The 13,657-nt window shown below is 44.3% G+C and overlaps 1 protein-coding gene across 2 annotated transcripts; it reads left to right on the forward strand.

Annotated features, from left to right (window-relative positions):
- Positions 1 to 12: 12 nt before the first annotated feature.
- On the forward strand, positions 13 to 8,932 carry trim46b (tripartite motif containing 46b). Of its 2 annotated transcripts, none has more exons than XM_088986919.1 (12): positions 13 to 731; positions 2,547 to 2,808; positions 3,039 to 3,219; positions 3,378 to 3,576; positions 3,650 to 3,796; positions 3,930 to 4,025; positions 4,318 to 4,571; positions 4,870 to 4,991; positions 5,074 to 5,412; positions 6,552 to 6,781; positions 6,922 to 6,989; positions 7,370 to 8,931. In XM_088986919.1, the coding sequence occupies exons 1-12, from the start codon at positions 672 to 674 to the stop codon at positions 7,797 to 7,799; spliced, it is 2,388 nt and encodes a 795-aa protein (XP_088843045.1). In that variant the 5' UTR covers positions 13 to 671; the 3' UTR covers positions 7,800 to 8,931. The 2 variants fall into 2 exon arrangements, with proteins under 2 accessions (XP_088843045.1, XP_088843047.1); XM_088986921.1 differs by lacking the exon at positions 13 to 731 and adding an exon at positions 1,012 to 1,395 and having other exon boundaries at positions 7,370 to 8,932.
- The last annotated feature ends 4,725 nt before the right edge of the window (positions 8,933 to 13,657 follow it).

Below are 13,657 nucleotides of genomic sequence, written 5' to 3' on the forward strand. Positions count from 1 at the left end.
GGGCGTGAATAAACTTTGCACTGCAGGTCAGAGGGAGTGGTAGGTTGTTGATGACTCGCATCGGACTCAAAATAGCGCAACCCGAGTGATTCAGTGCATGGGGACATTTGGCTTGGAAATCGATTCACGGAGTTAGCAAATTGTCCGAAGAATATATAGAAGTTCGTGCTGACATCACGCAGCGTAAAAAGTTGTTTATATTTGGTGTAAACCAGTGAAAATGGTTTACACAAAAAAAGTGTTATGAATCACTGATCCAGTGCCTGAGAGAGGAAATTGCGGGATTTGGCGCCGCTTGGTGGCGAATAAACAAACGAACAAAGAGCAATTTGCACATTAAAAAAACATTCACCAATATATACTGTATATACATTTTGAATGATATTGGTAATTCTAAAATTAATTAGTTTAGTAGTTGGTTTGAACAAAAATCCATCATACAAAAAGATTCTTACATTGAGTGGGCGGGGCTTATTGTGGAAGCTGCTTTACGTCCAACCCGAACGCCCCGCCCGCATTCTATTCAAGGGGGAATGTGTAGCATATTTGGAGCAAATAGTGTCTGGAAGGTACAATTGTCGCTTTTATGAGTGTGTGTGTGTGCGCGCGTGGGAGTAATGGCAGCTGACAGACAGCTTGACGTGCAGATGTTGTCAACAAGCTGCTAAAACATGGACGTGATGGATTTGAAGGCAGCCACGTCGACTATGGATGCTCTAGTCCGCATGAGTGTGAGTAAATATAGACGTTAATGATGTATCTGTTTGTGTGTGTGTGTTTGTAAAAAAAACAACAAAAAAACGAGTCGATTTGTATGCTATTTTAAGCACCTGTACGCCATTTTGGTGTCTATTTCTGAGCAAAGGGCATGTTCAGTGCATTCAACTGGCATCTAAATTGGAAAAGGAAATAACGATGGGTATATATTTGATTCGAAATTCCAATGGTGATGACAGCACAAGGGCATATGCCTAATCGAGAGATTATGTCTCTTTTCCCCCCATTTATAAAAAAATACAGGTTTTCATTTTAATTATGTTCAAAGATCCTCCACCAGATGAGAGACATTTTAAAAGCAAAATGGCTGCGAGCTGCAGCTCGAGAATGTGCTGTCTCCAAGGGATGCCCGTTGCCATGGAGATGACAGAGCCGAGGTGCTGCATCCACCAGTGCGGTGGATGCAGCAGCAAGGTTTTTTTTTTATATCATACTCTCAATTTGGTTACACATAGACAGACTGGGTGCTTTACGCATTTATATTACTATATATATTTATAAAAATAAGGATTAGCTCGCCCCTTCCCCCTTTTTGCCCCCTCCCCTCGGTGAAGCTATTGCGTCGAACGTGCATGCGTGTTGGAAAGTGTCATGGCGCCAAGGTTCCTGCAGGTGAAGGTAATGACTCGCTAAAGCAGAAGCAACCGCAGTAGCTACTTTTGGTTATGACGCGACAAGCTTTTGGAATTGATGGAATTCGAGCAGGAGAGGAAAACGGAGTAGGGGGGTGACATTGGAGACAATAGTGCACGGAAAAATGAGCTAATGATGATGCGTGTTGGTTTTATCACTGATCGAAGCCTGTATGTTGATACTAGGTCGCCATAAGAATCTATATTTAGTTGTACATCCAATGTGCCGGTTTATTGGTATAAAAATGTGCCAACCGTGCAACATGGACTGGTGCCGTGAGCATTACCGAATGTCGGGCCATGATAACTTATGAGGTCACCTCACGTTGAGGTTTTGTGTAAAGTGAGGCCTTCTCCTGGTCTTGCTTAACCCTTTCCATCATTTACTTGTCCTTGAATACATTTTATACAGTACAAATGTGATAGAGCTGTGCCACATATTATCACCCAATAATATATATGCATATATTTTTTTTAACTGTCATACAGGTTAATTGTAACTCCTGCCCTCTAGTGGTACCACAATCTACTGTGTTTGTAGCATAGTCAATCGATGAACAAGGATGCATTATTTGTATCGCAAATATTAATTTCAGGATCAATCATGCAAGGGAAGAATTTGAGCCTCTTCATTGATATCAGATGTTGGATCCGTGCAGTGTAAAGTATCAATTTTACGGTGTTGCAGTAATTTTATATAAATAAGGGGGATTTGTGTTTGGGAGAAGAAACATTTTCAATAGGATATATGCGCTTGGAAAAATCAGTATGTCCATCAACTGTAGGTGAAAGTCTATATTAAGATGGATGCTCTAAAAGGAAGGCACGGTATTATTCTGAATAATTCATATCTGCCCTTTATACATTTTTAACAATGATGACCCACGTTGCAGTGGTCTTTTCTACTCGTTCTCCTCGTGCTGGTACATCACAGGTCGAACGTAATAAAAGTGTCCGAAAAAAATGCTGCTTTATTAAACTACATGAGATTAGATTATTAGTCTCACAGTGGAGAAATTTACATTAAACAATCTCCATTATGCTCTCTTAAAATTGAAAAGTCATTCCCACAGACCCTCACTCTCCTCGTGTCAACCAACGTCAAATGTTCAATGTCAAGCGCTTTGCTTCCTTCAGTCCAACATGAAGAGCCTGGAGCAAGAACTGCACTGCCCCGTGTGCAAGGACATCGTCAAGCAACCCGTGGTGCTGCCATGCCTCCACAGTGTGTGCCTCATGTGCGCCTGTGAAGTTCTGGTGGCCAGCGGGTACCCGCCGCCGGACCTCCCCGCAGAGCCCAATTCCCCGGCCTCCACGCCCAACATGCGTTCCCCACGACAGCTGCGTCGGCCGACGCCCAAAGCTGAACAGCGGCCCATTGACCGGGTGCTCCGGGCAAGTAAGAACAAAAGTTATTGTAACAAACTCACTAAACTTTACACTGAAGATACATTTTAGCTCATGAATTTTTAAATATTGTAATTCAGAGTCCGTTTCACAAATTGAAAACTATAGTTCTATTTTACAAAATTAGGTACGAGTGGGTCGGGCAGAAAGGCAGAACAGCGCTTCTTCGATAGCATCTTTGTTAACCGTCTGTCTATATCTTCCATCTCTGCATTTTTCGAGGCCCCCATCCACCGTCGCCATCCATGCCCCGTTCGCCAGGGTATCCGGGGCGACGACGCAAAGAGGGGCCATCCCCGTCGATGATGTTCCCCTGCGTGCCCTGCGGCCGTGATGTGGAGCTTGGCGAAAAAGGCCTCACGGACTGCTTGCGGAACCTGACCCTAGAACGAATCGTGGAGAGGTTGGTCCGCAATGCACCAACTAAGAACTGGACAGAATTCCTATTTTCCCTGCAGTATAGATAACCGATCCATAATGATCATGGTCATGGTGGCTCGCTTGGTGCCCATGTGAATGTGAAGCTCAATGGAAACTGTCGCCTGCCCCCTTCTTTGGCAGGTACCGGCACACGGTCAGTCTGGGCAGCGTGGCCATTATGTGCCAGTTCTGCAAGCCCCCGCAAGTCCTGGAAGCCACAAAGGGCTGCGGTGACTGCAGGTCCAACTTCTGCAACGAGTGCTTTAAGCTCTACCACCCTTGGGGCACGCCGCGGGCGCAACACGAGCACATCCTGCCTACGCTCAACTTTAGACCGAAGGCAAAATGCCACACGCCGTCGTCTTGCCAGTTGTCTGGCATTATGCATTTCTGAACTCCATCTCCCGCCGCAGGTTTTGACTTGCGCAGAGCACGACCAAGAGAAACTGCAGTTTTACTGCCGGTCTTGTCAGCGGCTGCTTTGTTCTCTGTGCAAATTGCGCCGCTTGCACACGGGACACAAGATGCTGCCCGTGGCCCAAGCTTACCAAGCCCTCAAAGTACACCGATCTGCATATTCACTTTTATTTTCAACGTATAAAAAAAAATGGAATCTCCAAAATGACACCATTCTCTCATTTGGTGATTGTGCTGATGTTTTTGTTTCTTCTCTCCCCTGTCTGGGGGATATAGGAGAAGATTACAAAGGAGGTGAACTATATTCTGTCCAACCAGGACACGGTCCTGGCTCAGATTACACAGCTGGAGAGTGCCATCACTCAGACTGAGGTGATTAACAAAGCACACAGCAAACCATGTTCAACATGAATGAATAAGATACTAAAGCTATTGTGTAAGGCAGACGTGTCCAACGTGCAGCCCGGGGGCAAAATGCGGCCCGTGGTCAATTTTCATCCAGCCCGTAGCGCCTGTCTTCAAGTCAATAATGGCTGGCCCGCATGTACCATTACCCTCCCACCACGACACCCTCCCGGAAGAATGCACTAATTGATCATGTACATTCGAGTGGTTGCCGTGTGCTGAAAAGGTAGCGCATGACAAATTGCGCTAACTCCTGCAGGTGAACAGCGTGTCTGCTCGTGAGCAGCTGGCCCAGAGCATCAGGGACCTGACGGCGGCATTGGCCGAGCGCCACGCTTCGCTCACCCAGGCGCTGGAGGCGGCCCGGCACAAGCGCGGCGAGGCGCTGGCCGCTCAAGTGGCGGAGCGGCGGAGCTTGATGGAACACGCGGGCCTCGTGGCCTTCACTCAGGAGTTGCTGAAGGAGACAGACCAGCCCTGTTTTGTGCAGGCTGCTCGCCAGACGCATAACAGGTGCGCCTTGAAAGCGTTTTGGAAAAGAAACAAAATGACTATTGTTCTGCCTTTGGTTTTTGGACTCTTGGGCCATAAACTCGAAATATAAAGTGGGAGGTAAGTAATAGGACACATTAAGTGTTCCATTTCAAAAACTAATAATAAAAATCAGTACATTGAGTGACATGAAATTTGGTGGTCATATCTGATGAGGAATGGACCCACCAAAACATCTCAAGGGGCCATTTTCAAAAAGATAGACCAGGAACCTTGCCATTTTAGTCTTGTGTGACGATTAGGCCAATGTCTGTTCTAGGTTCAGCAAAGCGATTGAGAACCTTCAGCATTTTGCTCTGGCTGCTGATCCGTCCTTCAGACATTTCCAACTGGATGTCTCCAAAGAACTCAAACTGCTTACAGAGCTAAATTTCATCCGAGGTGAGGACAAATTCATCCTTTAAATAAACATTTGGTTTTCATCAAGCTTTTTTTTGATATTGTTTTGCTTTATTTGTTGCAGCTCCTTTGGCCCCAGTCCTGGACACCCAGCACTCCCTGGCTTATGATCAGCTCTACCTGAGCTGGCGCGTGTCCCCGGATTCGGCGCCCGCATGGCACTACTCGGTGGAGTACCGGCGAAGGGGGGTGGTGCCGGGCGGCGCGTGCCGGGGGGGCACTAGGGCCGGTCTGGCGGCCGCCCGTTGGGGTTGGCAGCGACTGGACGAGGTGAGCGGAACGAGTGCCGTCATCGACAGACTGGAAATGGACAGTGTGTACGTACTGCGGGTGAGGGGATGCAACAAGGCGGGCTACGGCGAATACAGCGAGGAGGTGTACCTGCACACCCCTCCAGCGCCAGGTGAGGGCGACAATGAGACCGTAACCGCTATGCTTATATATTATGGCATAATAGCTTATTCTAGCGTTAAAAAACAAAATGTGGCTTTTCCATCCTGTTTTTTTGCAGACCGAGATGAGTTTGTAATTCATTCTTTCTATTTTCAGTTAATCACCATCTTCCTTTTCCATCCACGAGTCACTTCATTTTTCTCTGTCTCTCTCACGTGTTATTTCCATTTCACAGCTTGTCATGCTCTTCAACGTTCCTCCCATGCCGACAACCCACCTACACACCGCCTGCGGAATGTAAGAATTCATAGCTCAGGACCCCGAATTCATGACGATTCTCCTCTCTTGCGCTCTTTTTCCACGCATATACCATTTACCCCTTCCCCCATCTTTTGCACCCTAACGCAAAGCAGCACCGCTGTAATGAGGTTCGCAGATTAAGATGAGAGGCTTGACAATCAGATCAGATCGTGATCAGTCTGGTTTTTTTAACCAGTCTGTCTGTTTTTCCTCTTAGTTTTCCCGTAGTCTGTCAATTATATTGGAAAAAGATATATATATATATATATATATATATATATATATATATATATATATATATATATATATATATATATATATATATATATATATATATATATACACACTTTTCTGCTCCCAGAGTGGTTGTCATCCTTCCACTGAATCTACAGTTGTACCTTGAAATTGGAGTCGAGAAGACTCCGTTCTAATTGGGGGCCCATGTGGACGAGATCCCTGTTGGTCAAGGGATAGAATGTGTCCAAAATGACAAACCAAAATATTTGCCTGTTTAATTACAGGCATAAATTCTTGAGATGTGTTTGTATGGCCTATCATGACTTACACATCCAACAAATTTTGTCTTGATTCCACAAAGCTAAAGTAAGCCTCAAAGTTAACGTCAGACATTGATGGCCAGATAGCTGCTCTGAACCAAAATGGCTGACTTCCAATTCAGAAACAGGGTTTACAACTTTACCAAAACAAACATGAAGGTCAAGGTACCACTGTAGCAATACAATAAACCCTAAGTCTACTTCTGTGCCACTCCTAATTCTTCCTTTTGTCACTTTCTTTGCCTTCCGTCGCCCTCTAGCTCCTGACTTCGTGTCATTGTCTCCATTCCAGTGCTGAACTTCTACCTGGACTCTCGCTGGGGTCTTCATGCTGACCGACTGGTGGTCAGCAAGGAGCAAAGAGCGGCCCGCAGCGTCCCTGGCCTCTCCTTGCTGCAGGCCGCCGACCACGCACTGACTTCCTGTCACCTGACGTCAGATCTCTTAGTGGGAGATGTGGCGATCACGCAAGGGAGACACTACTGGGCATGCTCGGTGGAGCCTGGCTCTTACCTTGTCAAGGTATGAGACAACGGGCGTGGAAAAACGCTCATGGGACAGGACGTTAGGGGACACCTGTGTGGGTTTTTCCCGCGTACTCTGGTTCCATTACACGTAAGATGTTTACATTGGATAACAAATCAAATCCTCAACTGTCTCAGGTTGGTGTTGGTCTGGAGTCAAAGTTGCAGGAGTGGTTTCATCTACCAGAAGACATGGCTAGTCCTCGGTGAGTACCAGCTTGTCGGATAACGAGTGAATGAGTTAATAGGTTTTCGATCAGTAAAGGTTTCATGGCTAATCCTCTAAACCAGGGGTGTCAAAACTATTTGTAAAATTGTAGGGCGGGGGGCAACCTTGGCGGATATTCTTTATATATAAGAGCAATTAATTGGAATACATTTAAGCGAGCCATTCAGTTGCTAACAGCACTACTGCCCAATGTATTCATTCTGGCCCACAGCCAGACGTTATTAATTTTAGGACAAAGGCTAGATGAAAATTGACCACGGGCGGCATTCGGACCCTGGGCCGTACTCTGGCCATGTCTGCTCTAAACAACTGTAATAATGTTTGGTAAGCATGACCGCTATCGACTCAACCCGGTAGGTACGATCCGGACAGCGGTCATGACAGCGGGGCGGAGGACGGCATGGACTCTGCACCTCCCTTCTGTTTCCTCACGATGGGCATGGGAAAGCTCTACTTGCCCCAGCCTACCCACCACCACAACGGTCAACGCGCAGATCCCAATGGCAACGGCCCATCACCCCCAGCGGGCTTGACCTATCCGCTGCCCCCCCGCCTGGGCGTGTCTCTGGACTTTGAGAAGGGCCGCGTGGCCTTCTACGACGCTCACTCACTGCGCCCCCTGTGGGAGGGTCACGTGGATTGCTCGGGGCCGGTGTGTCCAGCCTTCTGCTTCATCGGAGGGGGGGCCCTGCAGCTCCAGGAGCTGGTGGCCAACCGCGGGGCTGACCAGACCCCCGTGCGGAGGGTGACCATCCAGCCACGAGGCGGCTCAAATTTAAATAACTGATTACAAATTAGAATGTTTCGTCGTTTGCCTTTAAAGCATTTTTACAGCAACAAATATGCAATGTACTTACATTTCTTTTGCTTTTATTTGCAAAAATCGCTGCCTTTATCATTTTTTGCAAAGCCCAACACCGGTTGTAATTAGTGTGAGATGCTACATTACAAATAATTTTTTATCATCGTGGAGGATAGCGGCTAAATTTAGTACACGTTAGCCACTGTACATTTGATTCTTTCTGAAATAAAGCTAATGTTACAGCCTCCCATTAAGACCATTTCATGCCCATAAGTGTCAAATTTGCGTGCTTTACTTCAGTAAACATAGACGTGTGTCATCTATTACCATAATCCGAAGCCAAGTGATTGTTTTGATGTGGTCACTTAGCATTAGGGAATAATCATAAGAAGCTGCGGTTAAACCTCTGGCGCACAAGTAATCACCCAACGCTTGTATTTGTGCATTCTGTAAATGAAACTACACGTCTGAATGTGTGTATTTGCGTCTGCACATGAATGTGTGTATATGTCCGCCTGAAAAAAATGTCCCCACAGTCAGCCACCAGCACCATTTTTTTTTATCTCACTTGATTGTAAACCTAGCGGGCATCTTTTAAACAAAAGTAAACACGGAATGATAAGAACTTCTCCTGCCTCTTTGATTTTTTGGGGACACTATTATATCGCACAACCAGTCATTCGTAATCAAATTAAACATGGTTATGTTAATTCTCCCTTAGGGGCATAAGTGTGCAACTATTCATGAAACATTCTTAAAAAGTCAATTTTCAACAGTATGCCTGTTTCGACGCGATACCGCTAGAGGGCAGCAAAGCAACACGCTAACTGCAACTATCGGGTCCTGATTGAAGGAAACAATTTGTTGGGACAAAAATAAATAACATTAAATTTAAAAGACATTGTTATAGATGTTGAAATTGGAAATAATGGCTGATCATGTTCATGTATATTTAATATGGAATGTTTTCGAATCGCTTGCGTTCACTGTGGCCTTTTTATTGTAAACCAGTGAGAAAATCTCACAGGGAACCAGGGCCATCGAGTATCATATCATCATCAAATATAAGTTTGAAATGTAGGACCCCGTGTGGGCAAGGCACCATCTGTTGGCATTCTGTTGCTGAAAACAATGAACTTTTTTTCCCTAAAAGCCTTTGTGCATGTTTGAAATAATAAAAATATCACTTGAGGAATCTGGCTCGTTTCCGTGTGCCAAGCAAAACACGTTCTGCGCGGGCTGCGAGCCATCTGCTTTTGATGGAAATATTACATGTGTAGGTGTTTAGCATTCCTTATGTAAATGTAATAGCAAGGGTTTGCTGGTTACAGGCTTCAATGTGGGGGGGAATAACAATTTGTTTTGATAGGAGAAACACAAAAAGGGGCGGGGGAGGATTGAAATAAAGGATTGATGTTTTTTGTGTGGATTAAAAAAAATGACTGTGGGATAGCTGACATATTGGGAGATTTTCAGTCCCCCCCCCAAAAAAAAAACTTCCGATTTCATTTCAATAAGTAAAGGATGACACGTCTATTCCCATCACACTTTTGGAAAAATATGTATTAAATTGAGATAGTGTTTGCGTTACATTGCCCCGAGCCGGCCAGAGCAGGCACACGAGGACAAGCGCAAGAAGGGTCTTCAACTATGAAGAAAAATAAAGATTTACTGGGGAATTAAGGGATGTGGTTCCTCAACTTGTCAGATGGGTAAATCCCCCCACCCCCAGGGACGAATGCGCATGAGCGTCCTGTTGAGAATGCGCGCAACTGGAGCGGGGCTCCTTTCCTCCTTGCAAATCTGCAACAGATTGCGTTTGCTCCGACTGGAGGTATGCAGCCACAACGGCGCGAGTTGGGGGTACGCAGGGTACCCCACCCCTCATAGTCAGTCTCTTTAAAAGACAACCGACACCATTTTTTTTGGATTCCTGACATCAGAATACCCAAAATACGCAGGCTGATATTTTTAGTCAAATGCAAAACACAAATAAAAACGACTTAAAGTGTCCCAAAACTACTTCAAAATGACCCCAGAGATGTTGATTTCAGAAAGTCCCACCCCCTTGTTCGTGACATCACACCAGGACGTCTTGTCTTGCTCTAGAATCAAAACAATGGCTTCAGATTCGGAGACGTTGCTTTCTTGTTACTCATCCAGTTATGAATATGATTCAAATAGTTCAGAAGAGGAAAGCATAAATGTTTGCAATCGATTAAAGAAGTCCTCCCGTATCAATTCGAGCCGTCAGGACTCCAATGTAGCGTCCCAGAAAATGCACAAGATGGTGCCCAAGCTCTGGTGGAAATGGGCTGATTTGTCTGCTGGGAATTTGTGTCAACTAGTATCAAATAGAAGTCTTGGTGCAACACACAACGATTCACCATTTGTGTTTATTTATGTGTTTTCCTTCTAATTTCGCCATCAACACGGATCAATACGTTTTCAGGTTTTCAGACCAAGCAAAGTACCCAAAATGCATTGTGTGTCGCTTTCTCGGTAAGGGGCGTTCCAGACGTGACGTCACGTCAGGCATCGTCTTTAACTCGAAAACAAGACTTCCTGAATATTCAGCGCAAGTTTTAAAACGTAAAATATAGCCATATGCCATGTAATCTTTCTAAAATACGCCATCTGAAGTGAGTTTACAAATTATGGACACAACTTGTCTGGAGGTGTCGGTTGTCCTTTAAGGCCTGGCTGGAACTACCCACATCTCCGTGATCATCTTCTACTCAACTTCAGAAGCAGCAAGGGGCGGGTCACCGTGCCCGAGCTAAAAGCCGTCCCGGTGATAGACGGCGTGCGTGGGGGAACCATTTTGAGAACACATACGCTCAGAATTCGCCAGCCGGAATGCCTCAAACAACGTGGCGCCAACGAACATGTTGATTTATTTCCCCAACTGGCTTCTCTGTGGTATTTTTTTTTGCACAATCTGCGCAGATCTGCAGTGACGTTGAAAACCCTGACCCCCAAAACATATGCAAATCATCCTTTCCGATTCGTGTTTGCCATCAGCTTGGCTGTTGTGAACTTTTCATTTGGGGAGAGGGTGGGGAGGCGATGAATTATTCACCGTCTCGCGCGTTCAAATCAAATTGGACAGGTGATAGTCAGCCGCCCCTGCCCCTCAACCACTACACATTTAACCGCCCGTTCGCCAAGGGAATCAAATAGCGCGATTAAATTTAATAACGCCTCCATGTGACATTATTCTTCCGGACGTGGAAACATTTTGCGGCAGCCGCCAGAGAGGAATTGCATAAATAAAACATCAACTTCCCAATTTGATTGCACTGCCGGTAAGAAACGACATACAGGGGGGAAAACGGCAATACTGTGATTTATTTTTTTTGGGGGGGGATGGGATGAAAAACAATTGCATTAATTCCCAAATTATGTGAGCATTGTTTTTTATATATAATGATCGTAGAATTGTAATATTTCAATTTATATATTTTGTTGCATTTTAGACAAAACAGTTTCCTTGTTCATATTTGAATATCAATTATTTTATCGATTGTGTACAAAATATAAATATTCATAAAATATTTTTGCCACATACATATCTTTGTTTTTCATTGGTTTATCCTGTCGAAGCATTGGACGATTGAGTATTTTTCATCATTTTTATTGAAATATTTTTCCTCATACATTTATTCCTTCATGCTTATATTTGTCTTTAGCTTCTAATAACTTTTTTGTCATACTTGTGCATTTTTCATTTGTCAATCTATCTATCTATCCATCCAACTCTATACAGTATATATGTGTGTATTGTTTCGTAGTGCTTGTCGTATTTTGTAATACTGTGAGATAGTGTGGTATAGGACAATTCTAATCGCATTGGTGTCATCCTACAACACGAAATTGCATTCGTATGGGACGACGAGCATCTTTTCTTGACTTACCGTTACGACTCGGTGGACGTTAAGTTCAACGGCGCTAAGTGAAAAGAACGCTAGGCTTTTTTTGCCGGCACGTTAGTGGAATGTGAAAATATTGGTTTAATGCGCAGGAATGTCAAAGTGGTGGACTTATCCGCAGAATTCCTTTTAGCTATAAGGAAGTTGAGAGTGTGTTCGAAGCTTTGGCAGCGCAGTTGTTACTATAAAGCTAGGATAACATGACATCTGGCATATTAGTGTTTCCATAAGAGCGGAGAAGCCTAATGGTACTTTGCGATCGAGGACGCTGGGGAGAAACCTGCCGAGTCAGCCACTTAAGTGAAAATTCCAGGTGCATGAAAAGTGAGGGAGGTAGGGATGAAATAAAATAAAATAAAACAGAAAGGGCCAAGTCTAAAGGGAATGTCAACAGGGGATCCGTAAAGCACACGCATCTTGAACGGCTCTGTAAAGACCAGCTGTGCATAAATCTTAACCACCGTGGCCACGATGCAGACGCAAAGAAGGGCTGGATTTTTTATTTTTTTTTGGGGGGGGATGGGGGGGCTTCCATTGTCACGCTTGGAAGCGCTACTAATTTCATGATTTCGTAAAGATTTACAGAGGCTTATTTTTCTTTCCTGGTTTCCACTCTTTTTGCCGCACATCAACCATAAAATTCCCTTAGCGGTGTGACAAACTCTCGGATGGGGTTGAAGGTGTCGCTGGGGTCATTGAGATGAGGTCGGATTGAGAAACAGCTGGATTTAACATGCCATTAAAAGGTCACTGCTTGTTCAATCTGCACCTGCGACACCCCCCCCCCCTTCCACACAACGGCAGTTCACTCCATCCTCTCACCTTGTCGGTGAGAAAGAGGAGAGAAGAGCTCTGATTTCCACATTCGTGTGAAAATCGGCATCAAGGGGTTAAGAGGAGGCCGAATGATGAAGTGACTTCTTGGGTGGGGTGATGTTGAAAGCAGTTGGAATGAACATTTTTTTATCTTCTGGCAATGACACCAGTGCTCAGTGTTTGGAATATATTTCAAACAGATATTTTGAACCGTATTTTCTTTCTTCACAGTAACAATTTGTAGTTTCTTGAGCATATTTAATCCCGTTTCTCATTTTGATATGATAAAGATAATTATTAAATAACCGACATGAGATTCTTATATTGGGATAATTTTTTTCCCCATTTCACACAAAAACTCAACACACCCAACCCAAAAAATATGACCAAAAAAATTACAAACTTACCTGCAAAGACTACTTACCCGCTTGAAGTGACTGGGCTTTCACTGAGGAGAGCATGTTTCTTCACATCACTTGTGGAATTGACAAAAATCATTTTTGTTGAGGCATTGGTGAACATTCCACTTTGAACATTTGCATACAGTCTCAGCCTGAGAAGTGGAAAAGGCATAGAAAAAACAAAATCAGACAAAGAAACAGAAACATAATCTATAGTATTTTCCAACAGTTAACTGCCATAAATGTCAGCCAAAGGATAAAATTTTAAATTTCACCTGGTTTTGGAGTGTATCCATCATCATCACTGTATCCATGATCACAGAGATCACGCATCACCGTCCACAGGAGAAGTCGTGGACCAAAGTCCACGTGCTTCCCTTGGACAGGAAGATGCTGCGTTAATTTTGAGTTCGACATAAAGTACTCCACAGAAATTACATTGAGTTACGTTAAAATGCCAATGAGTGTTGAAAGACAAAACTATCAGCGTCGCAAAAAAATCAATTTTAGCAGTCCAATGCAAGATGTGGCGAATTAAGCAATTTGAATAATTCACTTTAGCGCAAATACATGTGTGTATGTGTTGGCTAGCGCTGGCTAACGCCGGCTATGTAACCGTGAGCCGAAGTACATTCTTCGCCAAAAACAATACACAATTTTAAATTTAAATTGTGAAATTATATTGTTAAAAATT

This window comes from Hippocampus bargibanti, linkage group LG20, assembly GCF_051943395.1.
Source record: "Hippocampus bargibanti isolate YZ-2025 linkage group LG20, ASM5194339v1, whole genome shotgun sequence".
In the NCBI taxonomy this organism is placed as follows: Eukaryota; Metazoa; Chordata; class Actinopteri; order Syngnathiformes; family Syngnathidae; genus Hippocampus; species Hippocampus bargibanti.

What these genes read in the sequence shown, in the direction of transcription:
- trim46b (XM_088986919.1), top strand. Translation starts at nt 672, where the DNA reads ATGGACGTGATGGATTTGAAGGCAGCCACGTCGACTATGGATGCTCTA. An exon ending in ATGCTCTAGTCCGCATGAGT is followed by an intron (nt 732 to 2,546) that starts GTGAGTAAATAT and finishes TGCTTCCTTCAG; the next exon opens with TCCAACATGAAGAGCCTGGA. An exon ending in AAGCTTACCAAGCCCTCAAA is followed by an intron (nt 3,797 to 3,929) that starts GTACACCGATCT and finishes TGGGGGATATAG; the next exon opens with GAGAAGATTACAAAGGAGGT.